The sequence below is a fragment of the Hordeum vulgare genome, chromosome 2H (assembly GCF_904849725.1).
Source record: "Hordeum vulgare subsp. vulgare chromosome 2H, MorexV3_pseudomolecules_assembly, whole genome shotgun sequence".
NCBI lineage: Eukaryota > Viridiplantae > Streptophyta > Magnoliopsida > Poales > Poaceae > Hordeum > Hordeum vulgare.
The window spans coordinates 628,094,408-628,108,636 of NC_058519.1; the positions used below are offsets into that span (position 1 = coordinate 628,094,408).

At 42.6% G+C, this 14,229-nt stretch overlaps 1 protein-coding gene across 1 annotated transcript; it reads right to left on the reverse strand.

Annotated features, from left to right (window-relative positions):
- Nucleotides 1-10,329: 10,329 nt before the first annotated feature.
- On the reverse strand, nt 10,330-12,939 carry LOC123430972. Its single transcript, XM_045114796.1, has 3 exons — nt 11,764-12,939; nt 11,266-11,507; nt 10,330-11,177 (listed from the first exon to the last, which is right to left on the reverse strand). Exons 1-3 carry the CDS (start codon nt 12,917-12,919, stop codon nt 10,506-10,508), a joined length of 2,070 nt encoding a protein of 689 aa, XP_044970731.1. The 5' UTR covers nt 12,920-12,939; the 3' UTR covers nt 10,330-10,505.
- Between the last annotated feature and the right edge of the window lie 1,290 nt (nt 12,940-14,229).

Sequence of the window (14,229 nt, forward strand, 5' to 3'; positions counted from 1 at the left end):
CGTCTCGCAACTCAGATTGGTACTTGTAAGGTTGCTAGTAGTGTTGATTACTCTTTGTAGATGATGCTAGTTGGATTACTTGGTGGAAGAGTTTATGTTCAGATCCTTGATGCTATTCATTACACCTCTGGTCATGATTATGATTATGTCTTGTGAGTAGTTACTTTTGTTCCTGAGGACATGGGATAAGTCATGTCGATAATAGTCATGTGAATTTGATATTCGTTCGGTATTTTGATATGATGTATGTTGTTTTTCCTCTAGTGGTGTTATGTGAACGTCGACTACATAACACTTCACCATATTTGGGCCTAGAGGAAGGAATTGGGAAGTAGTAAGTAGATGATGGGTTGCTGGAGTGACAGAAGCTTAAACCCCAGTTTATGCGTTGCTTCGTGAGGGGCTGATTTGGATCCACTAGTTTAATGCTATGGTTAGACTTTGTCTTAATTCTTCTTTTGTAGTTGCGGATGCTTGCGAGAGAGGTTAATCATAAGTGGGATGCTTGTCCAAGTAAGGGCAGTACCCAAGCGCCGGTCCACCCACATATCAAACTATCAAAGTAACGAACGTGAATCATATGAACATGATGAAACTAGCATGACAGAAATTCCCGTGTGTCCTCGGGAGCGTTTTTCCTCCTATAAGAGTTTGTTCAGGCTTGTCCCTTGCTACAAAAGGGATTGGGCCACTTGCTGCACCATTGCTACTACTTGTTACTCTTTGCTTGCTACGTTTCACCTCGCTACACAATCACTTGTTACCGCTACTTTCAGTGCTTGCAGTTATTACCTTGCTGAAATCCGTTTATTAGAGACTTCTGCTCCTCGTTGGGTTTGACACTCTTACTTATCAAAAGGACTACGATTGATCCCCTATACTTGTGGGTCATCAGCGGCTCTTATCAGGGTCGTCGACACGTCGGGAGGTCCAGCTAGTCTTGTCTTACCTTAGAGATATATCTTGCGTATAGGAATCCCGGTGAAGCTTTGGTTCTCCCCAGAGTTGAGGTTTTCCTCTAAGGAATCCGACGAGATCACGAGATTCGTGATAGAGGATTACTTTGCGGCCTGTGTACGTTTGTGATGGACTAGTTGGAGCACCCCTGCAGGGTTTATTCTTTTGGAAAGCCGTGCCCACGGTTATGTGGCAACTTGGAATATTTTGTTAACATCCGGTAATAGATAACTTAAACATAAGCTAATAAAATTGCCAACTGTGTGCGTAACCGTGACTGTCCCTTTGAAGATCTCTCTTCGATCGGGAACATGGTGGGGTTATGAATGACGTAGGTAGGTGTTCAGGATCACTTAGTGATCAAGTATTCTCGACCGCTGGTATAGACCACCTTCATAAATGTTCTACGTAAGTTAGACACCATATCAAGCTTAGGATGTTGCAACCTTAAACACTCTAACCTATCCAACCTAATAAGTTGACTAGTTCTGGCACCGAGGTCATAGATTGTTCAGTCCCCGTGGCTCACAGATTCCTTCACAACACCAACAGGTTCAGGTACCCCAGAGACAGGTGATCCCGACGACACGCAGCTGGCGTGGCAGTACGACGAGGAGAACGACCGCCTGTACATGAACTATCCAGAAGATTGAGGCGTGGTCATGGTCGTGGGCCAGCAGGCAGGGTAGCATAGTCATTTCCCTTGTTTTGTAGTCCGTAGCAGAACTACTTTGATTGTATGCGTGATGTACTCTGATATATTTATGAGATGGCAATTGAACCCCTGATTGTCAGTCTGTTATTATTATGTATGTGCTATGATACCTTGTTTGCGAGATGCTTAGATGCGCTCCTTTCCAATTCGGGGCCTCGATCCCCAGATCAGAAAGGACCGCATCTTAGTCGTTACACGAAGACACTCCTGGAGAAGTAAGGAATCAGAGAAGAAGGAAAAGTACACCAATAACAACTCAATAAGAAGGCATCAAGCTCATGTTGGTGAATGGGTATCCCGCTCTGAGTGTGATAGACAATCCGAAAGAAGCTACCACTCCAACTTCGACTATAGTCAAGATGAAGGTGTTGTCGCTCTTACACTCGTATCATCCAACTCCTATGACATATTTGATTCACCAAATGAAGGGATTGGAAGCTACTTCATGGAAAAAGGCCCCAAGTTATCACACCCACGGTACTTTGACTTTGATAATGATGATGATGGCTTGTTAGGAGAAGATGACTTGCTCTTTGATAAAACTAGTGACAATGATAAAAATGAACTTGATGATAATCATGCTAGTCAAGATAAGTCATATGATGATGATAAGAAATAGATTGAACGGCTAACAATAGAATTAAACACTCTTAAATTATCTCATGAATCTACTCTAGAAGTTCATAGAAAGCTTGCAAGAACTCATGAGAAGTTACGCTTCGAGAAGCTAAATTTAGAGCAAGAACATGAGTTTCTAAAAGCAATCGATGATGATCTTCAAAAGAAGATTTTTTTTATCTAGACAAACGATTACTATTGTCTACCTTTGTTTCACAAGTTAAACCTAAGCACACTAGTAACATAGGCAGGAAAGGTTCTTCATCTAGTAATAACAGTTCTAATGCTAAATCAAATGATGTTATTGCTAGTAGTTCTCTTGATTTCACTAATGATTCTCTTATCCAAGTTACACTTGAGCAAGAAAATGATTTGTTGAAAGGAATTATAGAGAGAGTGTCTTCAAGAGTCTAGCCGGAAATAAGCAATTCGAGGAAATTGTACACAATCAAGGAGGACACCGGAAGAAGCAAGGTGTTGGCTACTTCAATGCCAATGGAGTTGAATGGGAAGAAGGTCAGTATCCCATCCTGAAGTTTGTTCCCTAAAATGAGAAGTATGATCCTACTCTCCCCAAGGGAACAAGCTCTCAAAATGACCTTCCGCCATAAGACCACAAGGGCAAGGACAAGCTTCAAGAGGAGATTGACTCATTTGAGGAAGAACCCAAAGCCATGGTCAAGTGGATTCCCATGGCCACTACTAGATATACTTCATATTGTGCTACACAACTCGAAGGATCCCCATCAAGTTGATGTGGTTCCCCAAGAAGAAGAACTAGACAATTTCTTGAGGGGCGACTCCACCAATGAAATTTACTCTTATTCATTTTGGCAAGAACTGTATGCAATAAACTCCAACCATATGCATTAGTTCAAGGAGTCACACACTCCATCAAAGGTAATCAAGGGACAAGGTAATTAATGTATCATTGGACATCATCTTACATGTACTTCACTCCATGTCCATAGATATCCTTGTATATGTTCCTTATCTTTTGGGACTAGCCCATTTAGGTGATAAGAGTAAGAAACAACAAGGATTGCTCCCAACTCAAGATGATCTTCATCAATAATGAGCATCCACCACTACTACACCTACATGAAGTCTTCTACGACAAAACCCAAGGTTAGTTTATTCCTCTTAGAGGGGATGCCACATCAAGGGGGAGATTTACTCTAAGACTTGAGTATAAGAATCTCTTAAGATGTGAACACATTCAAAGCTTTATGTAAAAGTGGCAAGCCCACTTGTGCTTAAATGATGAGTATGACCTATGATCAAGTATTCTTGCTTGGATCCTATGTCAATATACTCATATATAGATGACTTCGTCATCACCTGCTTGGTAGATACTAGAGTGCTTGTGCATGTTTGCCATGTTTTTATTTGACATCTTATTGTGTGAGCACGTTGGTATGCATATTTTTTGCGCAGTCGAGATATCCAATGAGGATATCCATTTATTGTTATTTGGATTTCTATTTTATTTTCCCAATTGTATATACAAGAATGCCTAAGTACCCCTCTCTAGCTATTTATGCTTTCTCGTCTCAAATTCTATTCATGCTACATCACAAAATTTGAGCAAGCACTTTAGGGACACTCTGTGTGAGGAGAACTCGGAGAACCATCTCGACAAGGGCTGACTTCCAAAACCTCCCAAGTGCATTTCGGTGTGACCAACTACAAAATCTCGATCCCACTAATGCATAGGGTCGATTTCGTTTTTCCATCTTGGTACCGCCGATAGAATATTTTCGGCCTCACCTAGTTTCACTGTCACCTGACAGTTAAGGAACTCAGTGGCACCAAAAATTTCAACTCAGTGTCACCGACAACCACGGGAATATATACTCTACGGACCCAACGTTTGAAATACTTCCTCGATCATTGCCTTCCGTACCTCCTCGTTGTCGAGCCCTCGTCCCGAGGACATCAGCTTCATCTCTCAAGCGCCCTCGCCGTAGGAGTCCTCGCCGCCGATGAGAATCTCATCCGCCGTCGTCGTCGTTGCGAGACCTTCACCAAGTTAGGGTAAGGTTTCGGGCCTCTTTGCGCTCCCTAATCCAAATCTTGCGCAAATTGGTTTTCTCCATCTTTAGTCCACAATTGCAATGTTCCTATCCAGTAGAAGATTCCATTAGATTAGAGAACGAATAAATTTAGGGTTAACTGTCCGCAAAACTGAATCTCGGTGTCACCGAGTGAGAAAAATCGGTGTGACCAATTTTAGTTTTCGGCTGCCAAGAAAAATCTCGGTGAAATCAATCTACTCTTTTTGGTGGAACCGAAAAGTGTGCCAAGTTTTTATTAAGGATATTGCTTGTCTCTGTGGTTCCGAAATTTTTATCTCGGTGGCACCGAAATCCCTTTTTGCATAAAGTTAAACTTAAGATTTTTGAGTTCAAATTTCTGAAAACTTCTGCGTTTTGTGATGCTCATCCACTCCTTCTCTTCTACTTCCATTCATAGGGTCAGCTCATTTGCTTGGTTGCTTGTTAGTATGTCAGGTTTAGAGGATAGCCAAAATGTTTCCACAAGAGCCTTGAGAGGATTGTGGAGACTAAATTCCATGACCTGTATATCAAGCTAACGGAGTTGGTTACCATAGTTGAACAACTCCAACATGAATTTCATGTAGTGCACACACCTCGTTCCAGTAATGATGATGATGATACGTCTCTTCCTACAACTATTTAGTTCAGGACTCAGACTAGGTCTACAGCTATGCCAAAGCTAGACCAACTTGATCAGCTCAGGCATCAACGCCTTCAACACCTTCATCTCAAGCTCCTGCACCTCCACTGTCAACACCTCCACCTCAAAGAACATCCAGTGAAGCCTTCGCCGACACTCTCCTGTCGACTCCATCAACTGCTACCGGAGGAGATGAAGCCCAGAGTGACTCTTAGCTCTAGACCTTCGAACTTTTTGTAACTTGTTTCCAAAGGGGGGAGTTGTATAGATCATTAGGGCTGAGAGAGAGAGAGTATTACTTTTATTGCTCTCTTTTGGTTTTTCAAACATTTGGTCTTTTGGATGTCTTAAACTTTGTTCTTCGTTGTGTTTGATCGTACGCTTTGATTGTTGATGCTACTATGTTATATATCTGTGCTATCTACATGATGATCATTCACTCATTTTTTGGTGCTATGTGCATTACTATCCGTTCATATCATTTATGCGCACCACCAAGATGTATGTGGCATGGAAGAGTGGCCCATGATCCTAATCGATTGTGCATTTGCATTCAAATGCAAATTCAAAATAATGCACAAATTCAGGGGGAGCTCTTGCTTTTCACATACTTCTCAAAGCAACGATGCTAATCATTGAATATATCTTTCGTCGAAGCTTTGATATATATGTTGTCATCAATTACCAAAAAGGGGGAGATTGAAAGCACAATTGCTCCCTAAGGTGGTTTTGGTAATTAATAACAACATATGTGTCATTGAACTAATGATTCTATCCAAGTATATTTTAGAAAAGTTCAAAGATGCATTGGATAAATGATTGTGAGGAGAAGCCCCTTGATGCAAGGAAATGAATAGAATTAGCCAAGCTTCAAGCAAGAGGACTCTACATTTTATATTTGTGAGAAATCAAGTTTGAGTCCATAGGAAATCCAGTATTATTAAAAGGGGGTCAGGTATCTATGATGAATTGGTTGCTCAAGTGCTTAGAGATAGCGACCGAAAATATTCAGTCATTCTCCCACGAAATTCTGTGTCCAAAGCCTAAACATCAAAATCATGCCACCAACATTTCCACTCGGCCCTATCAATTTTTTGAGAGACACATCCTTACGACTACATCAATCGTGTTTCTTAACGCTTCCGCTTAGCAATCTACAAGGGTATGTAGATGAACTCCCCCTCTCGTAGTTGTACTTCTCCATAGATAGATTTTGGGTGCACATAGGAAATTTTTTGTTTCCCATGCAACGTTCCCCGTCAGCAATATGATGGACGAACCAAGTTAAGCAACTTGGATTAGTAGGACGATATGATGTTGGGACGGTACACACACTCCATCCAACTTAATCTAATCGGTGTTTTGACCAAACTTGACATGGGAAGAGTCCGTAAAGAGAGACCTAAAGGATTGGAGCATCACCAAAGAACTAGCCATGGACATGGGTGCGTGGAAGCTTGCTATCTATGTGCCAGAACCATGAGTTGGTCGCGAGATCTTATGGGTTTCACCTCTATCCTACCCCAACTTGTTTGGGATTAAAGCCTTTCTTGTTGTGATGGTGGTGGTGGTGGTGGTAGTGGTGTTTCATCCACCCAACGATATAACAACTCATCATTGTCATAACTCATCATCATACTAGTACATGACAAGTACCACGGCCTCCTGATCATAATTGTCATCACAGTCATATACGAACTTATCATCTAGCATATGACAAGTTAACCAACACTAACTAATTGTTATCATCCTAGTTAAAAAACTCATCATCATCCTAGCACATGATGAGTACTAGTTAGGACCTAGTACTCTTTCTTAGGTAAAGTAGCATAAAATAGGTAAAATCCTACATCTCCATTACGAAGAATAGATATCAACATATCTTCAACTTGTGGCATGTGCAAATCCTTCATCTCTGGCAAGTGGTTGCCTGCGTGCATTCATTGGTTTGCTCCATCCTATGATTTTGAAGCTTTCATCCCTTCGATAAATCAAGTATGCACTGCAAAAACCAACCGACAGAATAGGTCATAAGCTAAGAATATCCAAATGACCTTCGACAAACATCACGACAGACACAACTCTGGCGGTAGTTTCTGTTGATGAATATAATAATAACATAGTTAGCAATCTAGTTTTGCTTAAGAACAATATACGCAAAAGATGGACTAGTGACACAATAGTTAAAAAATATTACCATGCTATCTGCACGGATGTTAACATGGTTCAACTCGTGCACTAGTGGCACGTACTCAATATAACTTTTGCCAATTTGATAATTGGTCTTATAATTCTCAACATCATTAATAAATGAGATTAGATGATTTTCTCCAACCAAGTTTGCTCAAAGTCATAACTATAGTACGCCCGGTATACTATCTTCTATGTATTTCTTAGAGAAAAGAATAAAGCGACAATTAAAAAAATAAGTTTAGTAGGGATGAGTACCAAATATTTTTCAATAAACAATATAAATTACTTCAAAAATTTGATGACAAACTCACATGGAGGTAGAACTAGAATCATGTCCATATGCACCCAAATTTTGATATTATTTTCACAATCATCTTTAGTACAAAGATCGAAGGTTATTTGCATGCCCTCCTGAAACCCATAGGCCTTTCATAGTGCTCTCCAATTGGAACAACCAAAATATGAGTAACCTACTGGATTGTAGAGATTAACATCAAAAATGAGATGTTTCGTCCTTAGGTGAGCTCTCTTTGTCTCCGTACTCTCCCTATCTTCGAAATGGAACTTGTCCAAGACATACAGTCTTGCATACCAAGGAATACACTAGTCGAATTGTAAAAAAGAAAAATAGAAGTTCAAGCAAAAAAAAACATGCCATGCTTAATTACAAAGAAATACATGTCATCGTTACGTACCGTAGAAATTATGAAGTCCTCCTTTATCATGAAGATGAAACACGTACCGTTTTCTAAGTAAGGAAGATGGTCGCACATACCCCTATCATGGTGCAGTAATTGCACTCATCGATCCTATCATCATCGGGAATTTCCTCTGTTCATGACTTGAAGATTAAAAGACGACGACAATTATACGAGGAACTCAGCACACATATCACTATTCAGCATGGGTTGACTTTTGGTTTGTCGAGGCTTCCTTGAAAAACTCTCATATCTCATGATGTATATGGTGGGCATTGTCTCACACTGATATGGTGATGTATGTGGTGGACACTCCCTCTAAGTTGGGTGCCATGACTAGAGTAGCCTAACATCATCCTAAGTTGCATACAATACTTTTTTAGTGTGGTAAACAACTTAGTTTCATACACTACTAGGAAAATCCTTATAAGCAACCACTTAGTAGTGGCGCGGGTTATGTGGCACGTGTTGCTGCTAATTAGTAGCAGTGCAGGGTATACATACCATGCTGCTACTAGTAGCGTGTGTTATAAACCCCGCGCTGCTACTAAGTGATCTCCGTTGTGATCCCCGAGATATGCCATGGTAGTAGCTTGGATGGTATAAAATCCGCAATGCTACTAAGTTGATAGTAGTAGCACGGGGTATAATAGTAGTGCGGGGTATAAACCCCGCGCTACTACTAAGTGATCTCAGTCGTGTCCTTCGAGACATGCCATAATAGTAGTACAGGGTATAAACTTCGCGTTGTTACTAAGCACATGTTTTTTAACCGCCCTGAAATCCTAATTTTCTCCCTCAAATATCTTGTCTCTCTCACGTCCCTCTCCCCCCTCTCTCCATAAGCTCTCCCACGATGCTCATGCCCAATGGGAGCCTCCTCCTCCATGGCACCCAAGGAGGCCACTGCCTCGCGCCACGGGCATCCAGGATCTAGCCGATCTTTCCCTGCACCTCCATGCCACCACGTCGGAGACCAACCTCACTCCTCCCTCCAACTCCTTCATCTCCCTCATTTCTATTTTACCTCTCTCCCTCTGCTTTGACACGCCCTCCCATGTTCATGCCCCTGCAGGTTGTCGCCATGGACGACCAAGAGCTCTGAAGCTTGGCCGCGAAGAGGAGCGCCACACCGCCGCTTTTCTCCACCCTGGATTTGGTTCCTCTCCAACAGCCGGCGTCGGATTTGGTTTGTCGCTGCCCGTCCGCGCCTCTCGCGACCGCTTCCATCGCTAGATCAAACCATTGCCATCATTGACAGCACGCACGGGGTCGGGTTTTTTTTAACTAATAGTAGATAACTAGTAGTAGCGCACACACCCATGCTACTACTACCTATTTAACCCGCACCGCTACTATGTTTTTCCCTGATAGTGATATATAGGCAACTTAGCAACATTGACATATAACTCTTTAATGTATTGTAGGCAACTAAAATAGTACTCGAGTAAACTCAGAATTAATGATAGGCAACTTCGAAAGAAAACAATCATAAGAAACTTCATAATATTGTACGCAACTAATTTGCAATGTTAGAAAACTGAACAACAATGGTAGATAACTAATTATCAATAGCAGTTAATTGGAGATCAATGGTAGGCAAATTTTATTGTATTGTGGGCAACTGGGCATCAATGATAGGAAACAGAACATCCACGGTAGGCAACTAAGCAACCATGATCTGATCAATGATAGGAAAAAGTTTATACAACTAAACAAGCGTGTGATCCATGTGTGTTTAAAATTTCAGGCCAAAATAGAAGATCTGTACAAAAATGATAAAATCATGATCTGAAAAGATGAATAGTGTCATTTGTTAAAAAGCTTTAAATTTATCTTTTTTGTATAGCCCTAATTTCAACGTATTTAGTTCTAAAAATTTACACACTTATGTATTATACCATCATCTATTTATGTTTTTTTTTTTAAATTTGGAATGTTAAAATATAAATTTTCATAAAATTTGAAGTTTGAATTTGAAGGCCTCCATGGAGCTCGGCCTCCAAAAGCAATTTCCGGAAATAAGCACCTTTTAATGATACGAGAACCTTTGGGACTGATTAAAAAAACATTTATGAGCATGTATGTTAGCAAGCATCTAAAATTAAGCCTCATCATATGCATGCATTTTCAGCAAAATCTTAAGGACAGCGTGGCCTTTTGTCAACAATATATCTAGCATGGCCAAACACACAGAAGTAAGATGTAACTCCTGACTCACTCCAATTCTTGGCATTGTCAGCCGACGAACGGGTACTTGCAACATAGAAGCAAATCCTTCATAAAGCAATGCCATAAACGCCATCAGCACTAGAGAACACAACGCTAGACTCCAGGTCCAACAACAAATCAGGTAACAAAAAAAATGTAAATTGGCATATAATCCAGAAATAAGATGCTCCACCAACAAGTTAGAAATGACTGCCAAAGTAGGCAGTGGTAACTAGCTCAACAACAAAATAGGCCACTTAATACCACTGATGTATATACACAAAAGACCACAGTTTAGAGGCTTGCTAGTCTTGTACCAGCGTACAGGAACACGATGGAACATAGTGTTAGTACAGGATTAAGTAGCAGACAAGTTCACGATGGAACATAAGACTATTCACTCTAACCCATCTTCAACAAGCGTCTTTAACAAGTTTCATGCAAGGCATACATGTCCTTAATTTGTTTCCATAAGGCTCTATAGATCCCCTCGGCTTGATAAGATGCTGGCTTTCAACAAGGAGGGACCAAGCTACAGTGATCTCCACTTCACAGTTACCAAGCTTACAACGTCCTTGACTTACGTTGCTGGATTGGGGTGTGAAGTCAACACTTCCAATGTGTTCTCCAGCCTTTATGAAAACTGACAGCTCTCCTGTGGATTTAACAGACACCACATTTCTGGACAGCTGGAGGTAACCCTCTCCATCCACCGGCATTGTTCCAGCTTGTGAATCAAGCAGCAAAACATGCTTAGGCGAGCACGGAACACTAGATTTAGTTTTGTCTTTAGATAGTGCTGAGCAAACAATGCCATTTCCCCAAGGCAACAAGCCCTGGACAGCGCAGACACTGAGGATTGTGGCTTGGACTGATTGTTCAAGATTCTCACAGCTTAGCACTATTGTGCAAAGGCCCTGGAGGTGACTATCACCATGATTATCATCATCGTAAGTGAAGGCTTTACCGATCAATACTGCATCTTCAGACTGCACTGTGCCCTTTAGTTGTAGTTGGACTTCAATCATAACAGTGTCATCAGACATAATTGCACGAGAAGGGCCAGTCAAGTGCAAAAAAGGATTCTGCAAGCAACATTATTCATCATTAACTTGTCAACAAAGCTGCAAGCCGTAACAAGAAGAAGAACAGGAAAAAAATACGCGTGAGTACCTCTTCCGTAAGGATTTGGCAATCATCCCTAGTGCGAAGGAAGAGATGGTTGCGGCGATGGTCCACAACATCTCGGGCAGCAACTACACCATATACATTCAGTGGCCACTCGAGGGGGATCCCTTTTGTTTCTGTGACTTTAATGGAGTAGATCTGCATCGTCCTTAAGAATTTAGCATCCATCAAGGTTTGGCCGGCATTGCCTGGCATGTAGTGGGTGAACTGCATTGGGCTGAATAAAGCTGCACGCAACCAAGTGATGTGTTAGTAACGTGAGCTAACTAAAAGAGCACACACATTGCTTTTACGATCCATTCAAGAAAAACAAAGAAGAATCAATATGTCAAGTACTTAAAGAAGAATAAAGACGAATCAATATGGTTGCATACTACATGTAAATCTCCGCACCTACAAGACGAATTAGATTACTTGAGACATGGAATGGAAGTAAGGAGAACAAGAAAAGCAAACTAACTACATACAAGCATGTTTACTCACTTGGGTCTTCAAAGTTGCAACCATTGCCATGTCTACATTCCCAGCGTGTACGATAAGCAGCGAAATGGTATTCCTCAGCCCTCTTCTCCACCTCGTACTCACGCACATCGACATCCTCCTCCTCATCCACCTCTTCCTTATCCTCATCATCATCATCCCTTGCAAGGACAACTTCATCTTCCTTATTCTGCCTCATTACCACATCCCCATCCCTTGTGAGGACATCTTCATCTTCCTTATTCTGTCTCATTGCCACATCCACATCCCTTATGAGGATAGCTTCATCTTTCTTAACTTGTCTCATTACCACTACCAATTCTGGCACCCATGCACAAAGCCTGTCAATGACTGCAGAGATGGACTTCAACGTGGAGCAGCAGCGTACAAAGGACTCGTCACAAGTAAACATGCAAATTGCTAGAAATTTCAATTCTGTCGAGGATAGCTGAGGCATGGAGTCCCACAGGTCATGGAAGTGCCGGGAGAGCAAACCTAATTTGAAGTCAACCGCCCTCTCCTCCATCAAGGTCTCCTCCCCCTGCGCCTCAATAAAGTTTTTGACAGATGCAGCTATGGACATGGATATATTGTCCGGCAGCTCCTTGAACAGCTCCTTAACTGCCTGCAGCTCCTGCTCACTGAACCGATTGGAGATCGATTTGCAAATCTTGCTCTGCTTATTCACGGATCTGCTCTCGTTGCTGGTCCTCTTGGACGACTTCCCTGCCCATTCTGTCTTAGCGTCCTCGGCAATCTTGCTCTGGCTATCCATCGATTTCATCGATCGGATCCTCTTCTCAGCCTTCCCTTTGTTGCCGAGCCAACAGGCGTTCTGCTGCGCGCGGACCTTCCTCTGGGTCTCGGATTCGGCCAGACGTAAGAGCTTCTGCAACAACTCAGACATACCGGATTTCAACTCCAACAGATTCTTGTGATCCGCGGAGCCCCCGCGACGTCCAATCTCAACCATCTTATTCTCCTGGGCCTGGATCCAGAGGATACTCTCCTGAATGGAGAGTGCAGCCATGTAGATTGCACTCTGATAGAGCTCCTCGCTTAACACGGACTGGCCACTCCTTCTCTTCCAATGCCCTGCGGTCGCCGACTGACCGTCCGTCGCCCTTTCTTCTCCCCGCCGCCAACCGCCGCCGATCATTTTTGTTTGGGGGAAGGCAAAGGTACAGTGCAGGCGGGGATTGGTTATATACAGCCCCTCGGGCTCGGCCTAGCCCAGTGTGCCGGCCAGTGGAAACCCAACTCTTATCAAAATGGGCCAGCCCACGTAAGTCTTTTTTACCGTGTTTCTTTTTTAGGAAACTTCCATGAATGTTCTGACCTTTTTTTCTGGGCGGGTTACTTCGTTTCTTCGGGTTTTGTCGCTTTTTCTCGTTTATTTTTAATTATTATTTTTTCATTTTCTCTTTTATATTTCTTTTTTATTTTCCCTTTTTCTTCTTTGATTTTCTTTTTTACTTCTAATGAAATTATTAGTAAAAAATGTGATGAAATCAGTGAACTTATCACAAACTCGTGACTTTTTTCAATTCATGTGAATCTTTTTTTAATTCGTGAACTATTTTATTTTAGCGATCTTTGTTCAAATTTATGCACTGTCCTAGTCTTGAACTTTTTAAAAATTCATGAACTTTTTCGCATATTTCATTAAACTTCTTCAAAAAATTGAACATTTTTTAAAGAAATATTAAATTTTATCTTTTTCAAGAATGACGGGGGATAACCCCAGGGTAGGTCCATCGAGCCTACTCCTTTGCCTTCTACCTGAAAGGAAAAGCACGACTCATTCTATGCGGCCCAATCCCCGTGGCCGGCTAGGGGCGAGACGGTTGAATCTCCCTGGCCGGCTAGGAAGCTCCTGTCGGCTAGGGGCGAGATGGTTACCTCCCTCTAGCCGTATAAGCCTCGCCGGCCGGCTAGAGGCGAGACGGCCGTTCCCAGGGCGGCTAGTGAGGCGGCTAGCCGGCTAGGGAGTACAAGGCACATCAAATCGTAGGTCATGACGATGTCGTACGGTTAAAGGTGAATACTCGTCAGCCAAGGTACAGGATTGGAGAGCACGGTAGGTATAGTGTCAGCGGCCATGCCGCTGACCTACTCCGGCTCCGATCCATCATTCTCCACAGTGTCGGTCCATCAAACTCCCACTCCATTATCACACTCGGCGTGGGAACACTCGAGACGGCCGTACTCGCAACCCATGACGAATCTTGCAAGACGACGCCAGACGTACAACACGTGTCCCGCGTCGGCTCTACGCGAGAGCCTCATTGGCTAGCCGGCGGGTCCCATAGCCAGATGGGACCTCACAGCCGGCGGGCCCCTCCAGCGACAAGACAAGACCACTGCGGGCCCCCTGGTCAGCCGGCGAGGCTGCCAACTGGGTCCCACTCATGTACTTTTATCCTTATTGTAGGTCGGTGGGTTCGTCTATAAAACCCCCCGACCCCC

Coding starts and splice junctions, on each gene's coding strand:
- LOC123430972 (XM_045114796.1), bottom strand. CDS start 12,919: ATGATCGGCGGCGGTTGGCGGCGGGGAGAAGAAAGGGCGACGGACGGT. Junction 11,508..11,763: donor TTGCAACTTTGAAGACCCAA/GTGAGTAAACAT, acceptor GGTTGCGTGCAG/CTTTATTCAGCCCAATGCAG. Junction 11,178..11,265: donor GCCAAATCCTTACGGAAGAG/GTACTCACGCGT, acceptor TGTTGCTTGCAG/AATCCTTTTTTGCACTTGAC.